This window comes from Fonsecaea nubica, assembly GCF_001646965.1.
Source record: "Fonsecaea nubica strain CBS 269.64 chromosome Unknown Scaff18, whole genome shotgun sequence".
NCBI lineage: Eukaryota > Fungi > Ascomycota > Eurotiomycetes > Chaetothyriales > Herpotrichiellaceae > Fonsecaea > Fonsecaea nubica.
The window spans coordinates 266952-290668 of NW_019173691.1; the positions used below are offsets into that span (position 1 = coordinate 266952).

Here is a 23717-nt window from a genome sequence, read left to right on the forward strand (position 1 = left end):
AGGTTTGTGAACGGTACGTTTTCTCTTTGGCTTTCAAAAGTGCTTGCCTCTTGTGTACGGATAGATCTAAGGAAAAGGCTGCGGCCCTTTTGTCTCTTGCTATACAAATTTTGCAGTCCGTACCAAGTCCAAGGAAGGTATCACCTGGGAGTTGTCAATACATGGCCGAGTTCGGAAATACAAGATGACGTCAACGGATATGGAGGAAATACTGGTCTCTCACAGTAGCTCACCGGATGTCTTTTCCTGCATGACCTATTGCTCCTGAAACGATGACGAAAAGCCACCTACTCAAACTTCACGCCTACATCCCCGACAATCTCATCAGGCCAGTACATGGACACACCCCTATCAACAGTAAGAGACATTCAAAACGGACACGATGGGTCAACAGGACCGTCCAGAGTTCGAGAAGGTAAGTAATGAGCATGGGGCTGATGCTGCCGCGCCGAGAAGATCATCAGAAGCCTAAACACCCAAAAGGTTCGCGTACTGACCCGACGCGATACAGCTTGGCATGATTGGCGTGGGAAGTATGGGCGGCATGATGTCTTTGTTATATGCTGAACACGGAGTCGAGGTTCACTACTACGATCCAAGTATGAGATTCCCATATTGGTTTCATGGCTCACTCCCCGGACCACGACCCTTGATACTCACTATACCTAAACAGATGAGGAAAATGTCAAGCAGCTCCAAGAGCACGCTGAAGCCATCCAGGCCCGTGACCGTATTGTGCACCAGAAAGACTATAAAGAGCTCTGTGAGAGCATCTCCTCGCCAGGTTCACCCAAACTTTTCGTATTCAGCATACCTCATGGTTCTGTGGGAGACGAAACCGTTGAAAATCTGCGCCCATATCTAAAGGCTGGTGACATTATACTCGACTGCTCAAATGAGGACTGGCGAAACACAGAGCGGCGACAAAAAGCCCTTGATCATGACGGCATTCACTATATTGGCTGCGGTGTAAGCGGCGGATACCAAAGCGCCCGACACGGCCCTTCGATGTCTCCCGGTGGCGATGCCGAGACCTTGGAGAAGATCGTCCCGTTCTTGGAGCGAGTCGCCGCGAAAGACAAGCAAGGTCGCCCGTGCACGACCGGCATAGGACCAGCGGGTAGCGGGCATTATGTGAAGATGGTGCACAATGGCATCGAACAAGGCATGATGTCGGCCATCGCCGAGGTCTGGTTCATCTTGAATAGATGCTTGAAGATGTCTTACGAAGAGATTGCTGACACGTTCGAGTCGTGGAACGGGAGTGACCCTCTCCGGGATAACTTCCTGGTGGGCATTGGGGCAGACATTAACCGTACCAGGGACGAGGAAGGGAATTTCGTGCTGGCCAATGTTTTGGACAAAGTTGTTCAAGACGTGGATAATTCTGAGGGCACGGGCGTCTGGACTTGCGAGGAGACGATCCGTCTGCACGTCCCCTCGCCCACCATCGTCAACGCACACCTGTTCCGCCTCGCGTCAGCAGACGCGGCCAAGCGGGAGCGGGTTAACCACGCGTTCGGGGGCGGCACCTCGCAGCCGGCCACCATTCAGTTGGAGGTGCCGCACGAGAAAGCCTTGCCGTCATTCATCGAGGACTTGAAGCTCTCCCTGTACGCCGCCTTCCTCTGCGCATTCCTCCAGGGGCTCAGCATCATCAAAGCCAAAGACCGCGAGCAGGGCTGGAACCTGGATTACCGGGCGATCCTGCAGATCTGGCGCGGCGGCTGCATCATCCAGAGCGACTACATCTCGGACCTGCTGGACCGCGTCATATCACAGTCCGACACACCCAACGAGGACGACGTCGTCGCCGTCGACGACCTCCTCGCGCACGCCACCGTCGCGGCAGAACTAGGCACGTGCGTCGCGTCGCTCAAGAACGTGGTCCTCAAATCCCTCGCAGCCGACGCCTCCATCCCGGCCCTCTCCGCCACGCTCGAATACATCAAGTACTCGAGCTCGACGGAGCTGCCCACGCAGTTCATGGAGGCCGAGCTCGACTACTTTGGTGCGCACAGCTTCGACCTCAAGTCCGAGGGGCCGGGCAGGCCGCTCAAGGGGTCCCACCACTACGAGTGGAAGCCGCCGCGGGGGATCTTTGGCGATAAGTTAGACGGGACGAGATAAAGCCAAAAAAGGGGTGGGTTCTTTGGTGGACGAGCAAGGAAGAGAAAATAGGATGTGCATCTATGGAGATCTATCTTGTCTCTTGTCTCTAATCTCTTGTGCGCATTAGTCTCCTCGGATATATTTTGAGGATCTTCCAGAGAGAGGAAGAAGAAAATCATTTGAGCCATGTTTGCATGTATGCTCCCAAAACACGGTGATGTATAGATTTACCAGATGAACGTAACCCCTTCCACGGCAAATGCGACAATAGACATCCAGTCTCTAACCCACCCTCCCTTTTCCAACCTACCAAAAACCCAAAGCGAGAAATAGCCTAGTCTAACTCACAGTATAACTCACCCGACTGGTGCCTTTGCTCCGACTAATCTTCTTCACGCCGACCTTGCCACACAGATCGGTCGTGTCGACGTGCGTGCCACCACAGGGATAGACGTCGGCGCCGGCGATGCGGACGACCCTGTACTTTTCGCCGGGGGCGAGCTTGACGCCCTCGTCCGGGTTTGGGATCAGCCTCTCGAGGCCTTCGCGCCGAAAGTCGTCGGGGTCCCAGAACTCGATCTCGACGGGCATGGCCCGGGCGACGTAGTCGTCGACGCGCTTCTGGATGGGCTCCTTCCACTTGCCCTCGATGAGGCCCTGGAATTCGCAGGCCGCCGAGTCCGGGAAGTGCGAGGCCTTGAGCTCGTCAAAGTTGGCCACCTCCTTCTCGAGCAGGTTCCGCACCGCCGCGCCCAGCACGTGCCCGGCCGTGTGCAGACGGGAATAGAGGAGCCGTTTCTCCACGTCGATGGCCTGCGTGACCGACGCGCCGGCGGCGAACGTTTTGGCCGGGTCGGCGAAGCGGCCCAGGTGGAGGACCACCCCGTCGTTGACGACGTCCGAGCGCACGGCAGAGACGTCGAACCTGGCGCCTTCGTCGGCGGACGATGTGATGGAGCCGACGTCCGAGGGCTGGCCGCCTCCTTGTGGGTGGAAAATTGTCTCGGCCGTCGTCACCACGAGGGAATCCTCATCTGGGACGGTCTTGAAGAGTTGCCGGCTGGCTTCTGCGAGTTGTTGGAAAGGTGTGACGGATGTGACGAGGGTGGAGAGCGTGTAGAGTTTGGCATTGCGCTGATAGGCAAGGACCGTTCGAGGCAGAGACGTCGCCATCTTTCTTTGATACCGAGGTAGGGTACCTAGGTACTGGAGGGTAAATCTCGACAGGGGTTGACAATAAGCAGGAAGGCTGTATTTCAGTCTGAACCAAGTTCGTGATATGTAGTGAGCATGGATGGCTCTTGGGTAAATTGATAACTGCGCTTTTCTGGATATTTTTTTTTAGACGGGGAGGTTGCTGATAGATATACAGTATTCTTTCTATGACTCCTTGCCCATGAAGAAAAAGAAAAGGTCAATGTCTATGGGATCTAGAAAACGCTGTACAGAATGCAGAACAAGGAAAAGTTGAGAAAGGTATAGAAGAGAAGTTATCACAGGGCGCCTTGTATTGTGAGTAGCGACAACATTCTGCCACCTGCCCGAATAGGCAATACAACGGAGACTTTGCCGGAGTCACACAATCCAAACCATACAGTGAGGCTGCGCTAACATGTTCTGATTCCCTCTTACAACAGCCCTAGAAACTATTCTCGACTCGCAAGGTAGCGCTTCGTCTCTTCTATGACATTGTGTCCGACAAGCCACTGGACCACAGCCGGATGTGGAAACACTTGATTCTTATCTTCTTCCAGGACCGCCACCTCGAAGCCCTCTTGTAACTCCTTCTCTGCCATCGCCTTCTGCGCGCGCCAGATACGATCTCTGTCTTGTTGCTTTGGCCCATCAGGTAAGTTGAAAGTTGTGGCATTCTGACGCGAGATTTCCTGGATTCGTTCGGCTCGAGGCTTGCGCAAGTGCTGGTAGTCTTTGGTGGCTCTGGGAAGATCTGCTGCCTCTTTGCAAGTTGCCACGCAAAGACCAAGAACTTCGGCGTCCTCGAGCGATGCTACTGCTCCAGAGGCGGCGTGGGGCACCATGGCGTGGCAAGCATCTCCCACAAGAACAACACGTCCGTTTGGACTCGACCAGGAAGGTAATTGTGGGAGTTCCGCTAGAACCCATTTGGCGCAATTATCCACGGCATTCAGAATGGCGTGAACCGTGTCGTTGAAGTCTTGGAACACCTGCCGCATCTCCGAGACGTCACCTGGCTCATTGTACCGGCCCAGAGGAGCTTCCCCATCGTCTGGAACCGTCAGAACCAGGTTGTAAAACCTGCCATTGGCGAATGGGTACCCTATCAAATGCTTGAATTCACCAGCCCAAACCTGTAAACTGTCGTTCTCGAGAAGTGCAGCAGTCAGCGGATTCTTCAGCATTTTCTCACGGGGCACAATAGCGCGATAACAGTAGTGGTCCACTCGTCGGGGGACAATATCCTGCAGGCCAGGAATTGAGCGTCGAGTTCTTGAGTGTATTCCATCGGCCCCGATAATCAGATCGGCGTGTAGCGATCTCCCGTCCTCCAACGTTACCTTGACCTCTTCGACGTCGACAGCCGCGACTTTTTGCCCGAACTCGATCTTGACGCCTCTTTTTGTCACGGCATCCGCGAGGATTTTCTGGTAGTCGACTCGATGAACAAACCAGTGAGGAAATCCCCTCATCTGGACAGAGTAGCCCTTGATGTTGATGAAAGAGATGCCCAGGAGGTCGTTGTCTTCGTATCGTCTGATCTCCATCAAGTCCGGACGTACGGCAATTGCCTCGAATTGATCCCGCAGACCCCAGCCGCTGAGGATGCGAGTTGCAGCAGGAGAGCATTGGATACCAGCACCAGCTTCAGTCAGGATCGGACTGCTTTCCAGAATCAGAATTTCATGTTTTGTCTTCTGAGAAATGCTAAGCGCTGTGGCAAGGCCGCCGATTCCGGTGCCGATGATGATTATCTTGAATGTAGCCATTTTCCTCCAGGATTCATCTGAGATGCGGGATGTCGCTTGGGCGCTGCGGGGGTTCACGAATCCTGCTGCTGAAAGCGTTGGTCTCTGATATATTGGCAATTCAGACAAGTGTCACGTTCGAGGTGCTCATACGAGACAATAGGCCGGCGGTGATGCTTTGATATGGAGACAAAGGACGTCCCTACCTTGACATGGACAGATCCTAGGCACCTTGAACGACTCGTACTGTATCCGAGTGTGTAAATCCCCGCAACTCGCTCGCTTACAGCATGAGGGAATCCTGCTGTTGTTCCACTATGCCTAGGGTCACACCAACCGCGTCTTTCTTGGTAGATTTTCGCCAGGGAAGGGTGGTTGAGCAGGGTCTACCGAGTATTCGGTAGAGAGGACTCGTATAACCAAGGCCATCATGTCTGCGGTCAGGAAATGTGACAAGGCCTGGGCCGTCGTGGCTGTACGTTGGGTGCGCCATACTCGGTACAAACGAGGTATGGCATGTAGAGTCCAGCCACGCCAGCATTTGGTCGCGACTTGTGGCTGCTTGTACCTCGTAGAAGCAGGTCTGCCGAGTTTGGCACCGTCGCGCAAACTCCTGGATCTCATTCTGGGCAATCCTTGACACGGTAAATAACATGGTTTTGTAGTGATATTTGCTTCAGTTCATCATCAGGTTTTACTTTATGTTGTTTGATCCTGTCGGTTAGAGCCGCCTCATTCTGACCTCGCCCGATAATCATGGACCTGGAGCCAGAAACACCGGCCTCTGGGTCGCCCTTGTCAGATATTGACTCCGACGAATTTCATGAGGAGGTCAAATTTCGCCGCAGAACGCGTTCCCATTCACGGGACTCTACTATCTCTGCCTCGGACGATGAGACTGCATCGGCTATGAGTGCTACAGCAGCAGCCCTAGACATGCCTCCTGCCAAACGTCGAAAGACTGGTGCTTCGAGCTACGATCATGCCACACCTCAATCAGCTTCAACCATCATCCCTCCTCGCTCGCCAACAGGGTCAATATCAAGTGACTCGTCGGGCTCGGTGCCTACTTCGCCGTCGTTTGCCAATCTGGGCCCTACCCATCCTTTGTCGACCGCATATGCCGCAGCTCAAGCCAACCCTGACAATCCAGAATTGGCAGACTATGTCCAAGTAACAAAGTGTCTATGGGACGGTTGTACCGATCAAGAGCAAGGTAACATGGATAACCTGGTTGCTCACATTAACGATGTCCATATCGTACCGCGCCAGAAGAAGTACTACTGCGAGTGGGAGGGTTGTGCCCGCAAGGGCCAGCCGCACACGAGTGCTTACGCCTTGAAGGCTCATATGAGAAGCCACACCAAGGAGAAGCCATTCATGTGTGCTCTGCCTGAGTGCGACCGAAGTTTTACTAGATCTGATGCTCTGGCAAAGCATATGCGTACGGTACACGAGACCGAAGCCTTGCGCCCTAGCGATCCGGTGCCCAGGGGGCATACTGGCGGTATCTCGAATGGAGGGTCATCCGGTATACCAATAAAAAGGCTGAAGCTGACGATGGGGGGCAAAACGAATGGCGACAAAAAAGCTACTCTCGTCGGAGATTTGCCCTCTTTACCCACACGGTACACCGTCTCTATGATGGGCATCAATCTCGACGACGTTGCTATGGCGGACGATGATGGGTCAGAAGAGCTCATCGACGCAGTTGACGTGGACAGTGTTCCACTGGCTCTACCTCTTCCGTCAGACTACTATCCCACCGATATCTGGGATGATATGGACGAGTACGAGCGCAGTCTTCCTCCATCACAATGGTTCCGACTTTTGCGCCGACAAATACACTGGGCTGAACAAGAAGGCCGCGATCTACAGCAGGAACTGGAAGATTTACGAGCGACGACGGAAGATGCCAATGGTAACCCAGTTAGGAGGGGTACGGGAGACGAAAAGGGGGCAGATGAGAATAGGAGGTTGGAGTGGCAGCGGTCCGAGGAGCTCTTGGACGCAGTCTTGCGGGCTGAAGTCGGACAAGTTTTGACGATGCTCACAGATGAGAAGGTAGATGATGATCAGAATCCATGGGAAATGCTCAAAGGGCTAGAGGCACTTACAACCACCACGACCTCGGCAGCTTCGGTGGCATGAGTGATTTATCCAGGCGAGTTTTTGGACGCAACAGTACGAGCACCTACATACTTGTACATAAGAAGCAACATGGCACTAGCAGACCCTTGAGAGTTGGCAGAGATCTTGTGATCACGAATTGATATCGGACGGTGCGCTTAGTTAGACAAGGGCGATGATCGTTGCCGTGCGAGGTTCTTTCCACTGCTTGTATTTGTACTTTGTATTATTTCCACAGGTCCGAATACGTGAACTGCCAATACAGCATCAAGCCCTTGGGGATGCCACGGTTCCGAGACGGGTTATCTCAGGTTCAAATTCAAGGAGAAGAGCAGGTCTGTATCTCCGAGGACCGAGTGACAAATGCCCAGATTTTTGAGTTGTCCGGGTCATCTGGGGAAGGATCAGGGTCAGGGTCGAGAGGAGACACACACACACTGCCCTCGAGAGAGTACCTAGACAGACAGACAGACAGACCGACAGACCTTTAATGCACGGGTGACCGGTCCGCAAAAATACTAGGTAGGTATGCGTGGTAGGTATGTATGTCAGATCGTGTGCCACACAATCGTTCATGCTCAGGTTCCGGTTCAGGTTCAGATGCATTGTTCGCCACACATCATCATCATCATCATCATCATCATCGCCATCATTATCTGGATGCTACCCACCCTCCTGACATTTCTCTATTCTCTTTCTCGATTCGTGTTTGCCCTTGCACGCTCGTTCCTGTCTACCCGATGGGACGGGACTTGTACTCGTACCGGTAAAGTAGGGTAGGATGGGTCAGAACTCAAAAACACACGGTGACAAAGAAAACAAAAAAGTAAAAGGTCGGGAATTGTGGGTGCACATGCTCCGGCTCGTGGATCGTCGTGGTCAGTAGTGATAGGAGGGGATTAAAATGCTCGCGGGTTGTAATATGAGTAAGTTTAGATGAGTAGCAAGAGATGCGTGGATGGGCACCTGGTTGTGGGATGGAGCGGTTGAATAAGGTTTGGTGCGGAAAGGCTGAAGGACTACTCGGTACGTCACGTAGACCAGACCCCGACTCTACACACTGGAGAGCTTCACATCTTCACATCTTCACATCTACGATAGTACCAGTACCAGCACAGAAAAATCACATGTATATCAGTTTTCTCTCTCTAAATTCCACCACGCAAAGACCCCCTTATACACACAACAAGGGCGAAATTCACAAGACCAGATAGAAATACCGAGTTCGAATCCCGGATCCGGCATACAAAATCCAGGTCCTACCTCGATCCTACCGACGAGATAACGAGACGATCGACGACATCAACCACTGTAGTATAAATTCCGTAGTATAACCGGTCGGTCGGAGAAAAACCAACCCTGCAAACAGGGCGAGTTTTCCTTGTCACAGCCCAGTAGGTTGAGCTGCTCTGTGACAAGTTTTTTGCTGCTGGGGAACTGGGGACATTGAGGGATGGTATGGTGGATGATGATGGCATAGGCAAGTTAGGCAGGTAGTCGAAGGATGGGACTTTTGAGCTTTTGACAAATGCATGCACTGCACCTTTGCTGCAAGGTACGTATGGTCACTCGCTTTTGTCTCTTGTGAAGAAGGGTTCAATAGGTAGAGGATGCGAAGTTTGACTACACATCTATGCCAACTCAGCATCACCAGCGGTGATGAGCTCCCTCACTGCGAAGATATTATATTTGCGTCTGACGAAAAGATATACTATATACCCAGCCCGTGTTGGTGGCTGCCAGGGGGAAAGGCTATCTTTACAAGATATTGCCATGCATTCCAGCCTTGCTGGAATCAGCCTCGCTGGAATCAGCCTCGTTTGAAAAGCCCCTTTTTGCTCGTGGGTCTCTGATGCACCAGACAAAGATACTCGGCATGTCTCAGTAATCATCAGCTCTCATTGTCTGAGCCCACATATGAGCATGTACGAATAGGTGTACTTTTTTCCGCCAAGACGGAATCTGGTGTCCTGCCCCTCCAGAACAAGCCTGTGCAGCAATTTGATCGAGATGAAACAAGTCATTGAGAAACAAACGGCCACATCTCCACAATATGCATGATTGCGCAGAGCCTCAGTTCGTGTGAGTCACACATGCAGATTCACTGCAACCTAAGAAGCCGGCCGTTTCAAAGCAAGGCACGCAAGCGCCCCATGGAGAGACATTGGGGGTTATTATTTGGAGTTCCAATGCGCAACTGTTCAGATGACCAAGCCTCAATTATTGTTCTAGGGCACAAGTATAACGGTAGGAATTGGTGCGTGGGACACTCCGAACAGAGCAGTACTCCGTAATATCAAAGTCGCAATCTTGCGACAATTAATGCCAAAGGGCGCGTTCTCCATCCAGGGTGTGCCTAAGAGAAGGGAGACAAAGGATAGGCTAACGCGGAGCACTTTGGTTGGCATCCCAAAGGTCTTGAGTCGGTTGGAGGAACCACAAGTGGAAATCGCTGTAGGATCGCCGACCGGGAGCCGACTTGGGTGGCATTCAGTCCAATCAAGGCCGCCTTAGTGTCAGTCGCAAATGCACCGCACTTTTGTAAGTATGGCTGCAATTTAAAAAAAAAATTCATTGCATCCATTTATGCACCACGGATTCGTGTTTCACATTAGAAAACAGTCATTTGTGTTGTTGATAAATGTGTGCCTGGTTCGCCGGGACTTCCTCTGAAGTCCTGGGAGCGGTAGTTTGTACGGAGTAGCTCGTGGGGGGACAAATAATAGAGTTGCAACTAAAACAACCAGTTATCCTGGTTGTCTGCCTTGTGCCTAGCCAAAGTGAGCAATTCCGGGCGGTCCTGGTCAGCGACGGACCAGTTCCACAGGGCCAATTCTGTACCTGTGCTATCCGGAGGAAGATATTCCTTTCGCGCGCAGAGACAGCTGGTTAATTAATTATACCATATCCAATTTTTGGGATACGTCGGTCCTGAATTTTTGAGGCTGTGATGGAGTTAAGAAACTCGTATCTCGTTCCTGTCAATCATGTTTCCATGAGATGGTCAAACAGGGGGAAATGTGTCCTTGTCCATGGTCAATTTCTCAATCAAGACACCGTCCACATGGAAAGGCTCTTCAAATGAATTATGAGTCATTCGATAATGGGCCACAGATAGGCCGACAACAGTGGGGGACCGCTAAGGGGGGGCTGTCGAGGCCTCCTGTTGGCTGAGTTTCCCTCTAGCGTGGCCGACTTAGCCCGGGTTCGCATTTAGTGGCGTCAAGGCTGACCAAAGCCTCCACGGATTGGGCACCAGGCCATGCAGGCGAAGAACCACGCCCCCTCCAAGGCCCAAGGGGATGCCCAGGGCTCCCAGGGCAGCCCAGGCTGCACCTCCCGCTCCATCCACTCGCCCAACTCGTCCACCCACCGAAATTCTGAATTATAATCTTGCCTTGCCCCCCTGGTGGATGCCTAGAACTTCTTTCTCTTCTCTCTTCTCAACCCCTCCATCATTCACTTCTACAACGACATCACCGGTACCACTGCGCTTCACAAGAAATGGCGGCCTTCTGATCGTCTTCGGCTTCACCTCTTATCTCGCTCAGGCAAGATAGGACCAGTCACCATACCAGTCACTGCACCTATCCACTCTCGACTCACCTCTCCGTCACAGTCTCCTTCTGGAGTACCTGTGAACTACCGGCAGGACCTCGTCTTCGCTTCCAGCGTAACGACCTCTCTTCCTCCAACCGCAACCATTCCCGCGTTGGACTTCACATCCTTCACCACGGATCAACCGCAACAATGGCGTTCCCCAACCCCAAGTTCATCCACTGCATCGTCGCAGAACCATCAGCAGCACAACTTCAATCAGGACTTTCAGCTCTTCGCCGCTCCGGAGACCCCTCTCAGGATCTCTCCTCAAGCCTCGCGTGCGCAGGCGATATCGAGTACAGCCCCTAATAGCCAACGACTAGCCCAGACTCGGCATCTCTCCATCAACAGCAGAGTGTCTCCAGTTCAGTCTATCTCGTCTCCATCTCACGGGCATCTCTACTCGTCTCCAAATCACCGGTCTTTTCCCAGTCTAGCATTGCAAAACCAATCCACTCAAGAGAAATACCTGCGCCAGCTTGCTCATTTGCAACGTCTGCCGCCTGTCCCAGCCTTTGACACAACCTCTGCTCCCCGCAGAAACTACTCGGTCCCCAACATTCCACAAGGTACTTACAAGCTCTGCCCGATTTTTCGGGCAAGGTCACTAACTATACCCTCAGGCGATATGGCAACCGCCTTCGACTCGATGTATCTCCCGGGAGGCGACTTTAGCGCCTCCCACGATGACTTCTTGGACCTCGGGCCCAACTTCCAGTCCAACCACTTCACCACTGTTAACTCCGGGGTCAACGATGGCACAATTTCCCCTACTGACCTGTTCAAGGATGACGCCATGATCATGTCGGCTCCGCCATCCGCCGCTTTCCCTAACTTGAGCACTCCGGACTCGAGCTTCTTGGAATCTCCTGCTATGGCCAGCAGCGGTCTCAACACCTCCCCACTGGAAGATGGAGAACTTGATGCCACCTTGAACTTTTCCGAACTCGACGGCATGGTGCCACTCTTCCCTCAGAACGGCATGGATCAGTTCGCCTGCCCACCACTGGCGACTGAGGCTTTTATTAAGCCACCTTCGAGCGTTGTGAGCTCTCGACCAGTCTCCACTGTTCAAGAGACTGGGATGGTACGACAGAAGTCCTCACCAGGACGACCACCCTCTCAACCATACCATGTGCGCAAGCGCTCCGAGACTAACGGCGTCTCCAAGGCGTCCAAAGCCCGCAAGAGCTTGCCCGAAATCCACATCGAGAGCGATGATGACAAGGAAACGGCCAAGAGGAAGAAGAACACTGCAGCTGCTCGGAAGTCCCGTCAGCGAAAGCAGGAACACGCCGAGGCTGCTGAAGCGGAGATCCAACGTCTCAGGGCCATTATTTACCGCCTCGGCGCCGATCCTGACTCAGAGGACATGTGAATGGGTACCAGAGGAAGTGTATGATGGTTGGTAGTGGGTTGAAGACTCGCAGGTGGATCTGCGTGGCTTTCTCTTTGACACAGCATTGGTGTCTTGCAATTGCAATCGGATGACAATTGAAGCTGTGACTACCACTCTGTGGGTAGTTGCCGACACAGCAGCATGACGCTTGGGGTTGGGGTTTTATTAGGCTGAAGCCAGGAGGGCTGCCTCCCCAAACCGCCTCGTCACCTTTTCTTTTCCTTGTTTATGATATATCGGGGCCACAGCGATTATCGGGTTGACTGCTCTTCCCGACACGGCGGATGAGGTCTACCACCTTGTCTTTACCGACATCGCCACGATTTCTTATTACTGGCGGCGTTCGGACATATTTCGAAGAAGGCATAACAGCAAGCTTTGAGTGGTGTGTCCGGCTTGTCGTCCAGGTCTTCTGACTTTGTGTGCTGAGTTTTATTGGCGATAGCGACGAAACGGCTTTCTGACTGTCTCCATTTTCGATTCAGGTCTTGCAGAAGAAGAATTTTCTTTTACAGCAGGACTTTGCGGAAAGGATTGACTCGAGGCCTGTCTCTGCGTTTTTTGTTATTGTTTCTTTCCGACACATGAACCATCACGGAGGGAACCCGCGCTGAGCAGCGTGGGTTGAACGGGGATGTGTTCGTTCACTCTTTGATATAGTATGGTACAAATCTGCCGGAGCTTCCTTTTACAGGACCAAGGCGATGCCCTCCAACTCTGCTTTACAGGTGGAGGTATGAAAATGCAACTCAGTCACTTTTAAATGAAGTTTTTGTGATCTTTTTTCTACTGGCTCTCTGGCTCTTTGCCTTCCTAGGCTACGTACACACCCGCTCTCTGTAGTTCTGTACTGTACGTCTGTCTGAGCGAGCGAGACACGAAGTTGTTTGGTTGGTTGGCTGGACGTGCTGGACGTGTTTGGACGCAATCAGTAAGTAGTACCGTACCTCTCTTCTTCCCTCCCTCTCTCTCTCTCTCTCCCCCTTCCTCGTGGACTCGTAGTTGAACTGGAACGGTGCCACACAAGTTGTACTTGGTAGTTTCTTCGATCCCTTCGCTGCTGAGTAAATATCTGAACCTGAAATTCGAACCACTTTACCCAAGCCTAATTCTGTACGAGGTACTTCTTGTTGTCTACAAATGGCAAGTGACAATGTCCAACCAACACACTGCGCCAGTTCATTTGCAATTTCATGTATTAGCTATTACTATCCTAACGCTTGGTTCTGCTTTGCATGGTTCACTGGCTAGGTGTTCTGTTGTCTGTCTTGTTCCTGCTTTGCAATCATGATTCCTGTTCACTTGTCCGCCAGTTTCAATCCAATCTGTCGATTCCATTCAAAACTGTGAACATGAGACATGGCCACAAGATGTGCTCCGCAAGATTTCCCGCAGTGTCCGGCACCTCCCAAGAGCAGGTCGAACTAATAAGCCTCCCTTTTCTCTCGCGACGGTATGCCTGTCATCCCTTGCCTTCTTTTCCACCAACAACATTGTTTTCGGGGGTATCTCTTCTCGTAAGGACAAGACTTGCCTTAAGTGGGTATCTGTACTGAAAGCACGAAACCAAGAAAACAAAAATCCACAATAACTCAAAAAAAGACAAACAATTTCGATCTAGTAGTGCGTGGGGTATCCTGAAAGAGAGAAAATGCATAACAAAAGGAGTGATGTCCGAGTTTGTCGTCAATTGGCCAACATGGCCTGGGTATCTCAAAAGATCGATACTGGAAAACAGGACGGACTGATGGAGATCCAACCGTGTCACGCTACCTCGAAACCACGAGGCCAGAGAGGCGAGAAGGGCTGCGAGGAGGTACCGCCGGAGGAGTGCTGTAAGTCTTCTCGTCCCACCACTTCTCGAATTCAACTGGACTAGACGCTCGAGACAGTCGAGATGGATGTGATAGAGATGTGCGTGGAGTTTTGTCTCTGACCTCGTCGGACCTTCAAGCCGTTGCCTTGACCTCAGGGGCCGTCGTGACCACCGCTTCTGGCGTCGACTGGATGGGTTCTGGGACAGGTTCGACGGGCTTCGCTTCGGCAGCTTCAGGGGCAATGGCGGGGGTCTCAGAGGCGGGTGCTTCAGTGGTGCTCGCGGCCGCGGGTGCGGCAGGTTCAGCGGGAGTCTTTTCCTTGGGGCCCTCAGACTTGATCGCTTTACTAGCGCGACGGACGAGCTGGCCAATGAATTTACCACCAGGAAGAGGAGACTTCTCCCGCTTTGGCTCAGCGACGGTGTCTTCGCCTTCAGTGGCCTCATGCTGCTTCTTGTTGAAGAAAAGGGAGGTGCGACGTTTGTTGTCGCGAGCCGGACGCTCCTCTGTAGCAGGAGTAGCAGTCTCAGCTGCAGCCTCGGTGGAGGCGGCTGGTTCCGTTGGCTCGGTGCTGGCAGCAGCAACGGGGTCCTTCGCAATGGCTTCGGCGGCCTTTTCTTCTTTGGTTTCCTCCTTGGTCTCCTTCTTGCCTTCGAGCTTAGCTTCAGTCTTCTTGATGAAACTGATCAAGCCGCCCTTCTTCTCCGTCTTGGGGGCAGCAGAGGCCTCGCTGGCAGCTGCGGGTTCTTCAACTGGAGGAGTGGTTACAGTGTCGACTGGAGCAGTGACAGCTGCAGCGTCGATGGGCTTGTTCTCAATCGGCTCTTCAATCTTGGGAGCAGTCTCGGAGACTGGTGGGACATCACTGGTTGTCAAAGCATCCTTTTCCGATTTCTCGGTGGTAGGGCTGCCTACGCGGTTTCTGAAGAGGTTGCCAAAGACAGATCCACGCTTGCGGTTCTTCTCTGTTGGGCTGGCATCTTCCTTCTCCTCTTTCTTGTCAGAAGCGACGATTGGGGCTGGCACTGGGAATTGGTCAGAAATCATCGACTTGGTGAGTGAGAAGACTTACCGGCACTTGCCGTCGAGGCCTCAACCGGCACCTCGGGAGTTTCTTTGGCGTCGTCCTTTGCGGGAACTTCTGGTTTTTCCTCTTTCTTTTCAACATGTTCTTCTTTCTTGTTGAGAAGACCGCCGAAGATGCTACCACGCTTCCGCGACTGAGAACGTTCAGCGGCAGGTTTTGTAGTCTCCTCTGCGTCACCAGTGGTTGCATCAGCCGCGGCCGCGGCCGCAGCGGTCGAAGCATCAACCGACTTCTTGGGTTCTTTCGACTTGGAGCGGGAAGCCTTGACGGCAGCCGGAATGGGAGCAACTGCGGGTTTGGCTAGAGCCGCATTAGCTTAGGTTCGCGCGTGGGGACAACGGGGCTTCCCAAAAGAGATGTTTATCCACTTACAATATTCTTCGACGTTCTTCTTGTAGCTCTCACTTGCAGTGAGTTCTTCTTTCAGGCTCTTGGCCTCTGCTGTTGCCTTTTCCAGGGCAGCGATCCAGCTATCCCGTTCCTTTGCTGAGGACGCTTCAAAGCGATGAACATGAGCCCCCGCCTTGAAAGAGAATTGAAGCCCTTCCTTCGTGACATTCGAAGCATCAAACTACAAGGATTTGTCAATTGATGTTACCAAGCTTTAGGGGACTGACACTCACCAGGTTGATGATGCCAGCAGGGGTTGCCTTATCCTCGACCCGCTTGGAGTAGAAGAGCAATCCCTTTCCTGTCTCACGTGCCCATGCTGCATCAGAGTGCTTTGTGTCCACCTTCTCGGATCGCAGGAAGTTGGTCAAGGACTCAGCGGTGGATGGTTCTTCTTGGAACCAGAAGTAGTGCTTGCTGAAGATGAATTTTCTACACATCACCAGTCAGCCATGTTATCTGGAGTTGAATCTCTTGGTATAGACATACTTGAAGAAGGTAGGCTCCTTGTATCCTAGCACACCCTCCGAGGCAGGGACAATCTCAGCAGCGGGTTCATCCTTTTTGACCTCCTCCGTTGCAACAGCAGCGGGCTCTTCAGCGACTGCAGGTGTAGCCTCGGTGGTGTCGGCCGGGGTAGCAGCCGCCTCTGTAGGTTCGGCAGTGGTCTCTGGTTGTTCGGGTACAACCTTGGACGGCTCGACAACTGGTGTCTCCTCGACGGGTTTGGGAGCTTCGACAGACATGTTGCTGGTTTGGTAGAGGGAAGTGTGATGTCGAGTAGGTTGTTCAAGAAAGCAACAACTTGAATGAAGGAGAGAAGGTCAAGAAGAATACTTCAGAGCGAGAATTAGTTCCCTGAAGAATAAGTGGGTATTGAGAATCTGATCAAAGGAGAAATTGACAATGGCAATCCAGGACCACGAGACTTTGGGCCGGCAGTCACGTTTCAGGTAAGGGATTGAAGAAGAATTGGTGGGAGGAGATTTGAAGAGGATGGGTTTTGTATGAGAAGCAGGAAGGGATTGGTTTCCAGAAAAGATGAAGGGAGCGAGATTGACAACAGGCTGGCAAAAGGAGTGGTGTGAGATGGGATGCGTCTAGTTTTTGTCTCGTCTCTATCGCTCAAGTTCGATTTGTTTGGGGCTGGCAACGGGCTCTCTTGGGCGGCTCCAGTCACGAAGGCTGCGTAGGGCGCTTACCAGGCAAGGAGATTTGAAGGCGGCCCTAGGCAACGCGCTACCACTGCTGACTCCACCTGTGTTCGCCTTTAGCCAACACTAGCTGACCAGGCCCTGGTTGCTGTGAATAATTTGGTGGAGAAACCTGTAGCCTCCCCTAGTCCATCCCTAGCCACTCCCATGCTAGCTGCAGCACAGACTGACTACTGGTACTAACCTGCGGGTTGCCTCCGCCATTTCTGCTGCCGCCCACATGTCTCCCAGGAAACAAAATCACGTCCAACGTTGTGCGATCAATCGATTGACGACGGTTTTTCATTAGTTACCAGGCCTCGATGTGCGAGAATGCGCGGGGTCCCTCAACTACCAAAGCACGCAGTGTACCGATTGAGAAGAGTTTCACCACTGCCGTCAGCAATCGGCAGGACCATTGACCTGGCTTTTGCAAACCAAGTCCACGCCTTCTTTTCTGACGCCAAGGGGGCCTCCTGCAGCGACTTCAGGCTCTCAAACACCAAGTCACGCAGTCTTTTCCGAACTTTGTGTGTGTGAAGGGCGTTGCGAAGCCAATCAGGCGACAAGACACGCCTTGACAGATGCCATAATACTTTCCGCCACGGGGCGCACCCACCCTTGGATCAAATTCTCCCTTTCCACGAGAAGATCTACAAGTCCATGTACGAATACGCTCTCTATAGAACTAGGAAGAACTGGTCGAGTAACGAAACGACTTCTGAATTCCTCACCGCCTTGGATGCGCTCAACCCTCCCTCGATAGCATACTCAAGAGGAGCAAAGAGCATGGCACCTGTCTGTGTGACTCATATGAGGATCTCCGATGACCTTGGACTTTTGAGGACAAGACATGGTCATCTCACTGGTACAAAAAAAAATGGTTGTTGGTCATGCGACCATCAACCGGACACCTGCATAAATGACGTGCCTCGTGCATCCGTCACATGCTCTGGGCGAATCCTTGGATACCTGTCAACCTGTGCAGCTCGGTGGCCGATCCGATCACCTTGTTTTGATAATCGCAATGGGCACCTCTGTGAATGTAAGAACTGTTCCATGTTCTTCCATCAGCAGGAACCTGAAAACGAGGATTGGCCACGGCCAGCATTAGCCAAATGTGCCCATGCTCTGCCTCTGTCCCTTTCAGGAATCCGAGGCATATACTAGCGCAAAGGTTCTTCAGTTCGCCGCGCGCCGCAGAATCACGCAGTGCAGGCAAGACCTCGATCCCTTGACTTACCCTCTCTTATTCTGCGACCTTCTTGTTCCGTCGATCCGATTTCTTCGTACAATAGCATCGTCTCTCTTCTTGGAGCAGATGTCACGTCCACGTTATCATTTCCCGGCACTATTGCGAAAAGTGGTATTGCTCAATCATAGGCGGTCATGGCGTTGGTGTCGATCTCGATATCTTGGAGACTTTGAAAAAAGCTCTGATCCAGATCACCAATCAATCAATCTGGCGGGGCTCACCAGTCGAGCAGGTCTTGCAATTTCGAAACCCATCTCCACCAGCGAGAAGGAACGGCGCGACGTGATCTCCATGCAGTAGTCCAGCCCCATTACCCCTCAGGGGGCACCCAGGCCCAAACCTGAAACAAGCTGGATATACTCCCTTTAAGAGTGTCCCAGCACATGCATGGTTTGCAGCCTCGGTACCAACTTACTGAGTGTTTGTAGGGCCGGGTTCCTTTTCGGTAGGACGCTGTCTCAGTTCTCCTATCCTCTCAGTTCGGTTGAGTCGAGAAAAAAAAGTATGCATCTCTCCAGGGTTCACAATTACCGGACATTCGAATCGAGTAACCGAAAAGTGACCCCAACCCTTCTGTCTCACGAGGACCGAATACTCCTTTGGATCTCGCGAGATTCGAGACGCATCCGAGCTACCAACACAAGTATCGTTGAGAGAAGCTCCGCCCAATTACGCCTACCTACTCGGTACTCGTCTCTAGTGGACCCTACTCCGGAAAAGTACAAGGACGAGTACCCTACAGTTGGTCCAAGCTGAGACCCCAACGCGCGCTACCTGCGACCGTGGTGGACTCGGAGATATGTTGGTACTCGTTACTTGCTCCGAAAGGCTCTTTTTATCTATGGAGTATGGAACCCCTGATCTCCATCAGTTAAATAATGCGCGACGGAGTATCGCCTGCCTTGCCAGCCTGACACTGGCACCGTGATACGCCAGGGTTGGTTGGACGCGATGCGATGAAGGGGGACGTGCACCGTGGGTACATACAAGCTCCAAGCAGATACTCGGTTCGAAGGAATTAATATCAAACTGATCTTGTCTTGTAGGGTTAAAGTACCTACTCGGTTAAAGTACAAGGACAAATCTTTCCGAGGCGAGGACGGAAAGTTGTCTACTCCATACTACTCGTACCTCGTGCTCACGGGTAGATGCAAAGATAGATCCTGGGTACGAGGCATGTACCAATAATTACTCGTAGATACCAACCCCCTTAACAGTATCTTGAACAGTACCTCGTGTCTACTATTTGTATGTGTGAGGACTCCGTACTCCGTGCTCGATATTCGGATCAGGCTACGACATGGTTTCAAGCGCATCGAGCAACTAGTACTCATACTCATACTCAATACTCATACTCGATATCCCAACCACGCAGATATACTAGGCGTCCTCGAATGCCAAGCAATCGAACACTTCGATGAGACGATCCCAAATCCTTTGTTATTGTTGTTTTGACAATTCGCTCGAAACTTTTGACGGCCTGGACAGCCTGTACCTACCGACCTCGCTACCTATCCGTAAACTCCCCTACCCAAAATGACCAAGTATATACTGATTACAGATTTCTGTGCTCTGCCAAATTTCAACACTGTACTGTCGACCGATACAAAGGCACAGAAAATGACTGGCGTCTCGACGCTGGCCGAGTTTGTCTCGCTTCCCTCGATGCAAATCGACTTCTCCAATTTTGTGCTGTGAAGCCTTTGCAAACCAAACTACAATTCTCCCTTCAACCCGCTGTCGTCAAGACGTACGAAGTCACAGCATCCATCCTTTCCTTGGTCAATTTGAGACTGATAACGAGTAGTTCTTGGGCCACATCTGGATCCCGGGTCTGCATATCATGCCATCGGTTCGCATCAAGTTTCCATGTGACGCAGTCCTTCTCTGCGATCATCGTGGCAGTGCGTGATGTTTGCGAGAAAAACGGTAGCTCTCCACATGGCCGTCCAGACACAATCAGTTCCGAGTATCGACCCTGTGGCAAGTCGTAATCACAGCGCAGAATGCCTTCTTCGAGCAAGTAGAAGCCGTCTGGGAGATCTCCAACCTTGAATAACACCGAGCCTTTCGGGTAAACAACCCTTTCAAAGTATTTCATGGCGCGATACCAAAAATCCTCCGTCTTCTCAGAGAGGTCCGCGAAGATCTGTAGCATCAAAGGCAGAGGTTGCTTGAATGATTGCCACTTGGCCGAAGTTGACGTCTCCTCGTCCAGAGTACTCTGAGCAACTTGATGAAGATGATTGCGTCTCGGGGAGCTGCCCATGAATTCTGCCTTGTACGAGGACGAAAGCTCTTGAGGCCGGGTTCGAGGCATATCGAGGTGCCCTCCTATCCGCCTTGGGCGTCGCTGCTCTTGCTGACGATACAGGGCGGTCAATAGTTTGTTCTCGCAGTGCTCCAGTGCCACATTTAGATCTGGGAAGATCTGAACATGGGACTCTGCCGCAAACAGACCAACATTGCGGAGAGCTTGTCCAACCTCACCATCAACGTCGAGGCTGCTCACGATAAGCTCGACTCCGCGCTTTTGCAGAAGGCGATTGATTCTGGTGAACGCCTCTGCGGCAGAGAAATCAATGCCGTTGATATGAGCCATGTCCAAGATGAGGAACCTCAGAGGACGGTCTCTAAAGGCATTTTCCTCCAGAAGCGCTCGAATTTGGTTCTCGACACCGACAATCGTCCCAAAGAACAAATATCCTGCCAGTCTGAGTAGAAAGATCTGTTTGCCTGTCTCTCGCAAGAACTTGAGTTGAACTGGGGGTCGTCGGACGAGAGATCTGGCAACTTGTCCAGAGTATGTAGCTCTGATAGCTGTCCTTCGCGATGTCTGTACAACAAAACTCAATGCAGCAAGCAAGATGCCCACCAGGATCCCAACAACAAAGTCCCACACTCCCATCGTGACGACAATGATCAGGATCGTAGCATACTCAAGCTTATGGACTTTGCCCCATGTTCCGACCAGAGCTTCTTCCAGTAGCTCTATGCCTAGGAGGAAAATCAAAGCACCAACCACCATAATGGGAATGTATCCGATGATAACTGGGCCGGCCAAGAGAATACCGACAGTGCAGCCAGCCAGCATGAGCCCTGCGAGACGGTCATTGCCACCACTATCCATGAACAGCAGACTGTTGGTATATACAAGGTAGTTCTGCACACTTCCAAAGAGACCACTGAGGCAGTTGGACACACCATGTGCAACCAACTCCCGGTCGACGTTCAAATTATCCTCGCCGGTAGATATACCCAAAGCGGGTACGTTGATTGGTACATGCAAGACGCCGAAGAATGTCAGGGCAAACATGGCGGGGATGGTGTCGGCAAGAGCTCCCCAATGGACCGCGTTGAAGTCGTACAAAGTATAGAAATGATACCAGGGGTTCCCGGCTGGTGGTGGATCGAAGACCCAGCCTCCCGTATGCAGGGTGTCCATTGAAATGTCCAAAGCAGACTTGAAAAAGTAGAAAATTGCCGCAACCGAGATGAAGTAGCCGCCAACCAACAGATTTGATTTTACAAAGCGTTGTACAATGAGCAAAGTGATGGCAAGTAACAAGGGTATGGTCCACAGGGCGATTGTATCGCTTCGGAACAGCTGCTTGAGGGTGTTAAGATTGTACTCCAGATTTCCAGGTAATCGAGCAGAGACCTCGATGCCAGTAGCAACAAGAAACCAGCCGACACCCCCAATGCAGCCAATGAGAATATGGCGCGGGAAGAATCCAATCAACGATCCTAGCTTGCAAGCTCCCATGAGGAAGAACACCACTCCAGTCAAGACGGAGCTGATAGCAAAGGACAGTATAGTGGTGGCAAGGACGGCTTTCGGATTCTGGTCCCCCACCTTCTGGAGTATGGTAAAGGCCATCTTGTGAAAAAAAGGGACCACCTCGATCATTTCGGACCCAATGCCGCCTCTGAAGATTGAGCCGCCAGAGGAATACACGACCTGGGCCACAATGGTGCTAACATAGAACATGGCAATGCCATCCGAGCCGAGGCCGTCGAATATTTCGTTCCCCAAAGGAAACAAAATCATGCCGTAGGAGAGAGCATCGAGAATGTTCAAGAGTAGACCCAGGAACACCGCCGGTAGGAGACTGACCGGATGGACAACGGCTTCCCGGTATATGGCACGGGCACTCCACGTTTTGGGGTGAGAGAGTGTATAAACACACGACCGAACTCTTCTCGCAGAGGCTCTGCATTTGTGAATGATCCCACCCTTGTCCGAGCCATACTGCCGCTCGATATCCGGATAAAGGCCATATTTTGTAGGATCTGTCCGCCGGTCTCCAATGAGGGCTGTATGCTCATCTGGTTGACTAGGCTCAGGCCTGCTCAACGATACGGGACGATGCGACGTTGTCTTGTCGGTGCCACCCGTGTGTTGCTGGTGCTCCTCCTCTTGACTGATAGAATTTTGTATCATTGCCGTTAACTCGGACACAGCGGGATCACCGGGGTGGTCGTGGTCCGACCCTGCTGGAGTCACCGGCTCGGAAACTTCTTCGATAACTTCGGGGTAACCATCGTCAGAAGCGGCTGAGGAAGACGGAGGGGAGGTTCCAAGGTGAGAGGCGGTCTCGGAGAGAGCAAAGGCAGCAAGCTCTGCAGTCTGGTCTCGTAGGCCAGCGGACGAAGAATACTGAGCTGGGTCTAGCTGGCCATGAAATGAACGGACGTAGAAAGACCTTGCAGGAGTTTTCTCTGCGGCTTGGCTGGACGTAGAGCTGGCTCGAGGGCGTTCGATCCAGGGACGGTCGGAAACGGCCAAAGGACTGTTCTCTTCGATGCCCTGATCACTGTGAGATGCCTTCAAGGGAGAGCTGGGCATCGGAGCTGGTCGGCCCTTTGAGAAGTTGGAACTATGGCGGGCATGTTGTTTGCTCGAAGAGGTTGTCGACATTTTTAGTTGCTCATGAGGATATCATGTTGTCCCGCACTTCACATGCAAAACTCCACTACTAGTGCCCGGCGCTTTCCAAAGGATGACACGCACAGCAGGACTGGGCCTGAGGAATAGACACTACCTATCCCAATTCGCGAGGACTAGTCGGTAGCCTGTAGTTCTCCCTCGTGTGACGCGAGACAGGCAGGCAATGAGGAATATAGAGCGGGACGAAACAAGCAAGATGCAGTTCTTGTCGTCGCAAGCTCGCTACTCGTGTTCCGGATGGAGATAACTGTGTGGATTCCTGTGGACTTTGACTCGGGAGCGGCCTTGTAGGCTTGTCCCTGTAAACGACCTGGCTCTTGCAACTTTAATCCATAACCATGTCAGCTGTTGGAAGTAAAAAAATTTTCTTCCCTCCCAAAATTTCTTTTTTTACAGGACAGTGGAGACGGGAGGCAAGAGGGCATGGCGGGGCTGAAGAACGAGGATCAGGGCTCGGTTCTGGGAGGCTTCGAAGCTAGTGGCGGAAGGTCTGGAAAGTGATGGAGAGTTTGATGCGATTGAAGGGACTGAAACTGTAGCTAGACCATCCACTAGCCCACTGAGGATTTCAAGATCCGTGAGGAAGGAGGAAGGGAAAGAAAAAGTCCTTGTAACCCTCGAATACGAGTAGAAGGATGGAGCACCTGAGGCGATGGTAGCACTGCGAAGGGTAGAAATTGGGAGTGGATGAACGATGCAGGTGGCACTATTTCCCCACCGTGGTTGGCACAGGCCATTGGATGCTTAATTCTCCCACTGTGCCTGGGGAGTTCCCCTCCTAGAGCTCCAACCATCTGTGCACAAGTTCAATGGGTTCAATGGGCGCTGTAGGAGAGAT

The 23717-nt window shown here is 52.2% G+C and overlaps 7 protein-coding genes across 7 annotated transcripts; 3 read left to right on the forward strand and 4 right to left on the reverse strand.

Annotated features, from left to right (window-relative positions):
• Positions 1-382: 382 nt before the first annotated feature.
• On the forward strand, positions 383-2130 carry AYO20_03762 (6-phosphogluconate dehydrogenase (decarboxylating); the record flags this gene model as incomplete). Its single annotated transcript, XM_022642062.1, has 3 exons — positions 383-415; positions 512-599; positions 674-2130. The coding sequence occupies 3 exons, from the start codon at positions 383-385 to the stop codon at positions 2128-2130; spliced, it is 1578 nt and encodes a 525-aa protein (XP_022502005.1).
• Positions 2131-2451: 321 nt separating this feature from the next.
• AYO20_03763 (hypothetical protein) lies at positions 2452-3285 on the reverse strand (the record flags this gene model as incomplete). The annotated part of the gene is made up of 1 exon (XM_022642063.1): positions 2452-3285. The coding sequence occupies one exon, from the start codon at positions 3283-3285 to the stop codon at positions 2452-2454; it is 834 nt and encodes a 277-aa protein (XP_022502006.1).
• Positions 3286-3758: 473 nt separating this feature from the next.
• AYO20_03764 (hypothetical protein) lies at positions 3759-5078 on the reverse strand (the record flags this gene model as incomplete). The annotated part of the gene is made up of 1 exon (XM_022642064.1): positions 3759-5078. One exon carries the CDS (start codon positions 5076-5078, stop codon positions 3759-3761), a length of 1320 nt encoding a protein of 439 aa, XP_022502007.1.
• Positions 5079-5813: 735 nt separating this feature from the next.
• On the forward strand, positions 5814-7208 carry AYO20_03765 (hypothetical protein; the record flags this gene model as incomplete). The annotated part of the gene is made up of 1 exon (XM_022642065.1): positions 5814-7208. One exon carries the CDS (start codon positions 5814-5816, stop codon positions 7206-7208), a length of 1395 nt encoding a protein of 464 aa, XP_022502008.1.
• A 3729-nt stretch (positions 7209-10937) lies between these two features.
• Positions 10938-12165, forward strand: AYO20_03766 (hypothetical protein; the record flags this gene model as incomplete). Its single annotated transcript, XM_022642066.1, has 3 exons — positions 10938-11083; positions 11139-11356; positions 11411-12165. 3 exons carry the CDS (start codon positions 10938-10940, stop codon positions 12163-12165), a joined length of 1119 nt encoding a protein of 372 aa, XP_022502009.1.
• A 1970-nt stretch (positions 12166-14135) lies between these two features.
• AYO20_03767 (hypothetical protein) lies at positions 14136-16226 on the reverse strand (the record flags this gene model as incomplete). The annotated part of the gene is made up of 5 exons (XM_022642067.1): positions 14136-15028; positions 15076-15390; positions 15463-15661; positions 15714-15912; positions 15970-16226. 5 exons carry the CDS (start codon positions 16224-16226, stop codon positions 14136-14138), a joined length of 1863 nt encoding a protein of 620 aa, XP_022502010.1.
• Positions 16227-19657: 3431 nt separating this feature from the next.
• Positions 19658-22849, reverse strand: AYO20_03768 (hypothetical protein; the record flags this gene model as incomplete). The annotated part of the gene is made up of 1 exon (XM_022642068.1): positions 19658-22849. The coding sequence occupies one exon, from the start codon at positions 22847-22849 to the stop codon at positions 19658-19660; it is 3192 nt and encodes a 1063-aa protein (XP_022502011.1).
• Positions 22850-23717: the final 868 nt, after the last annotated feature.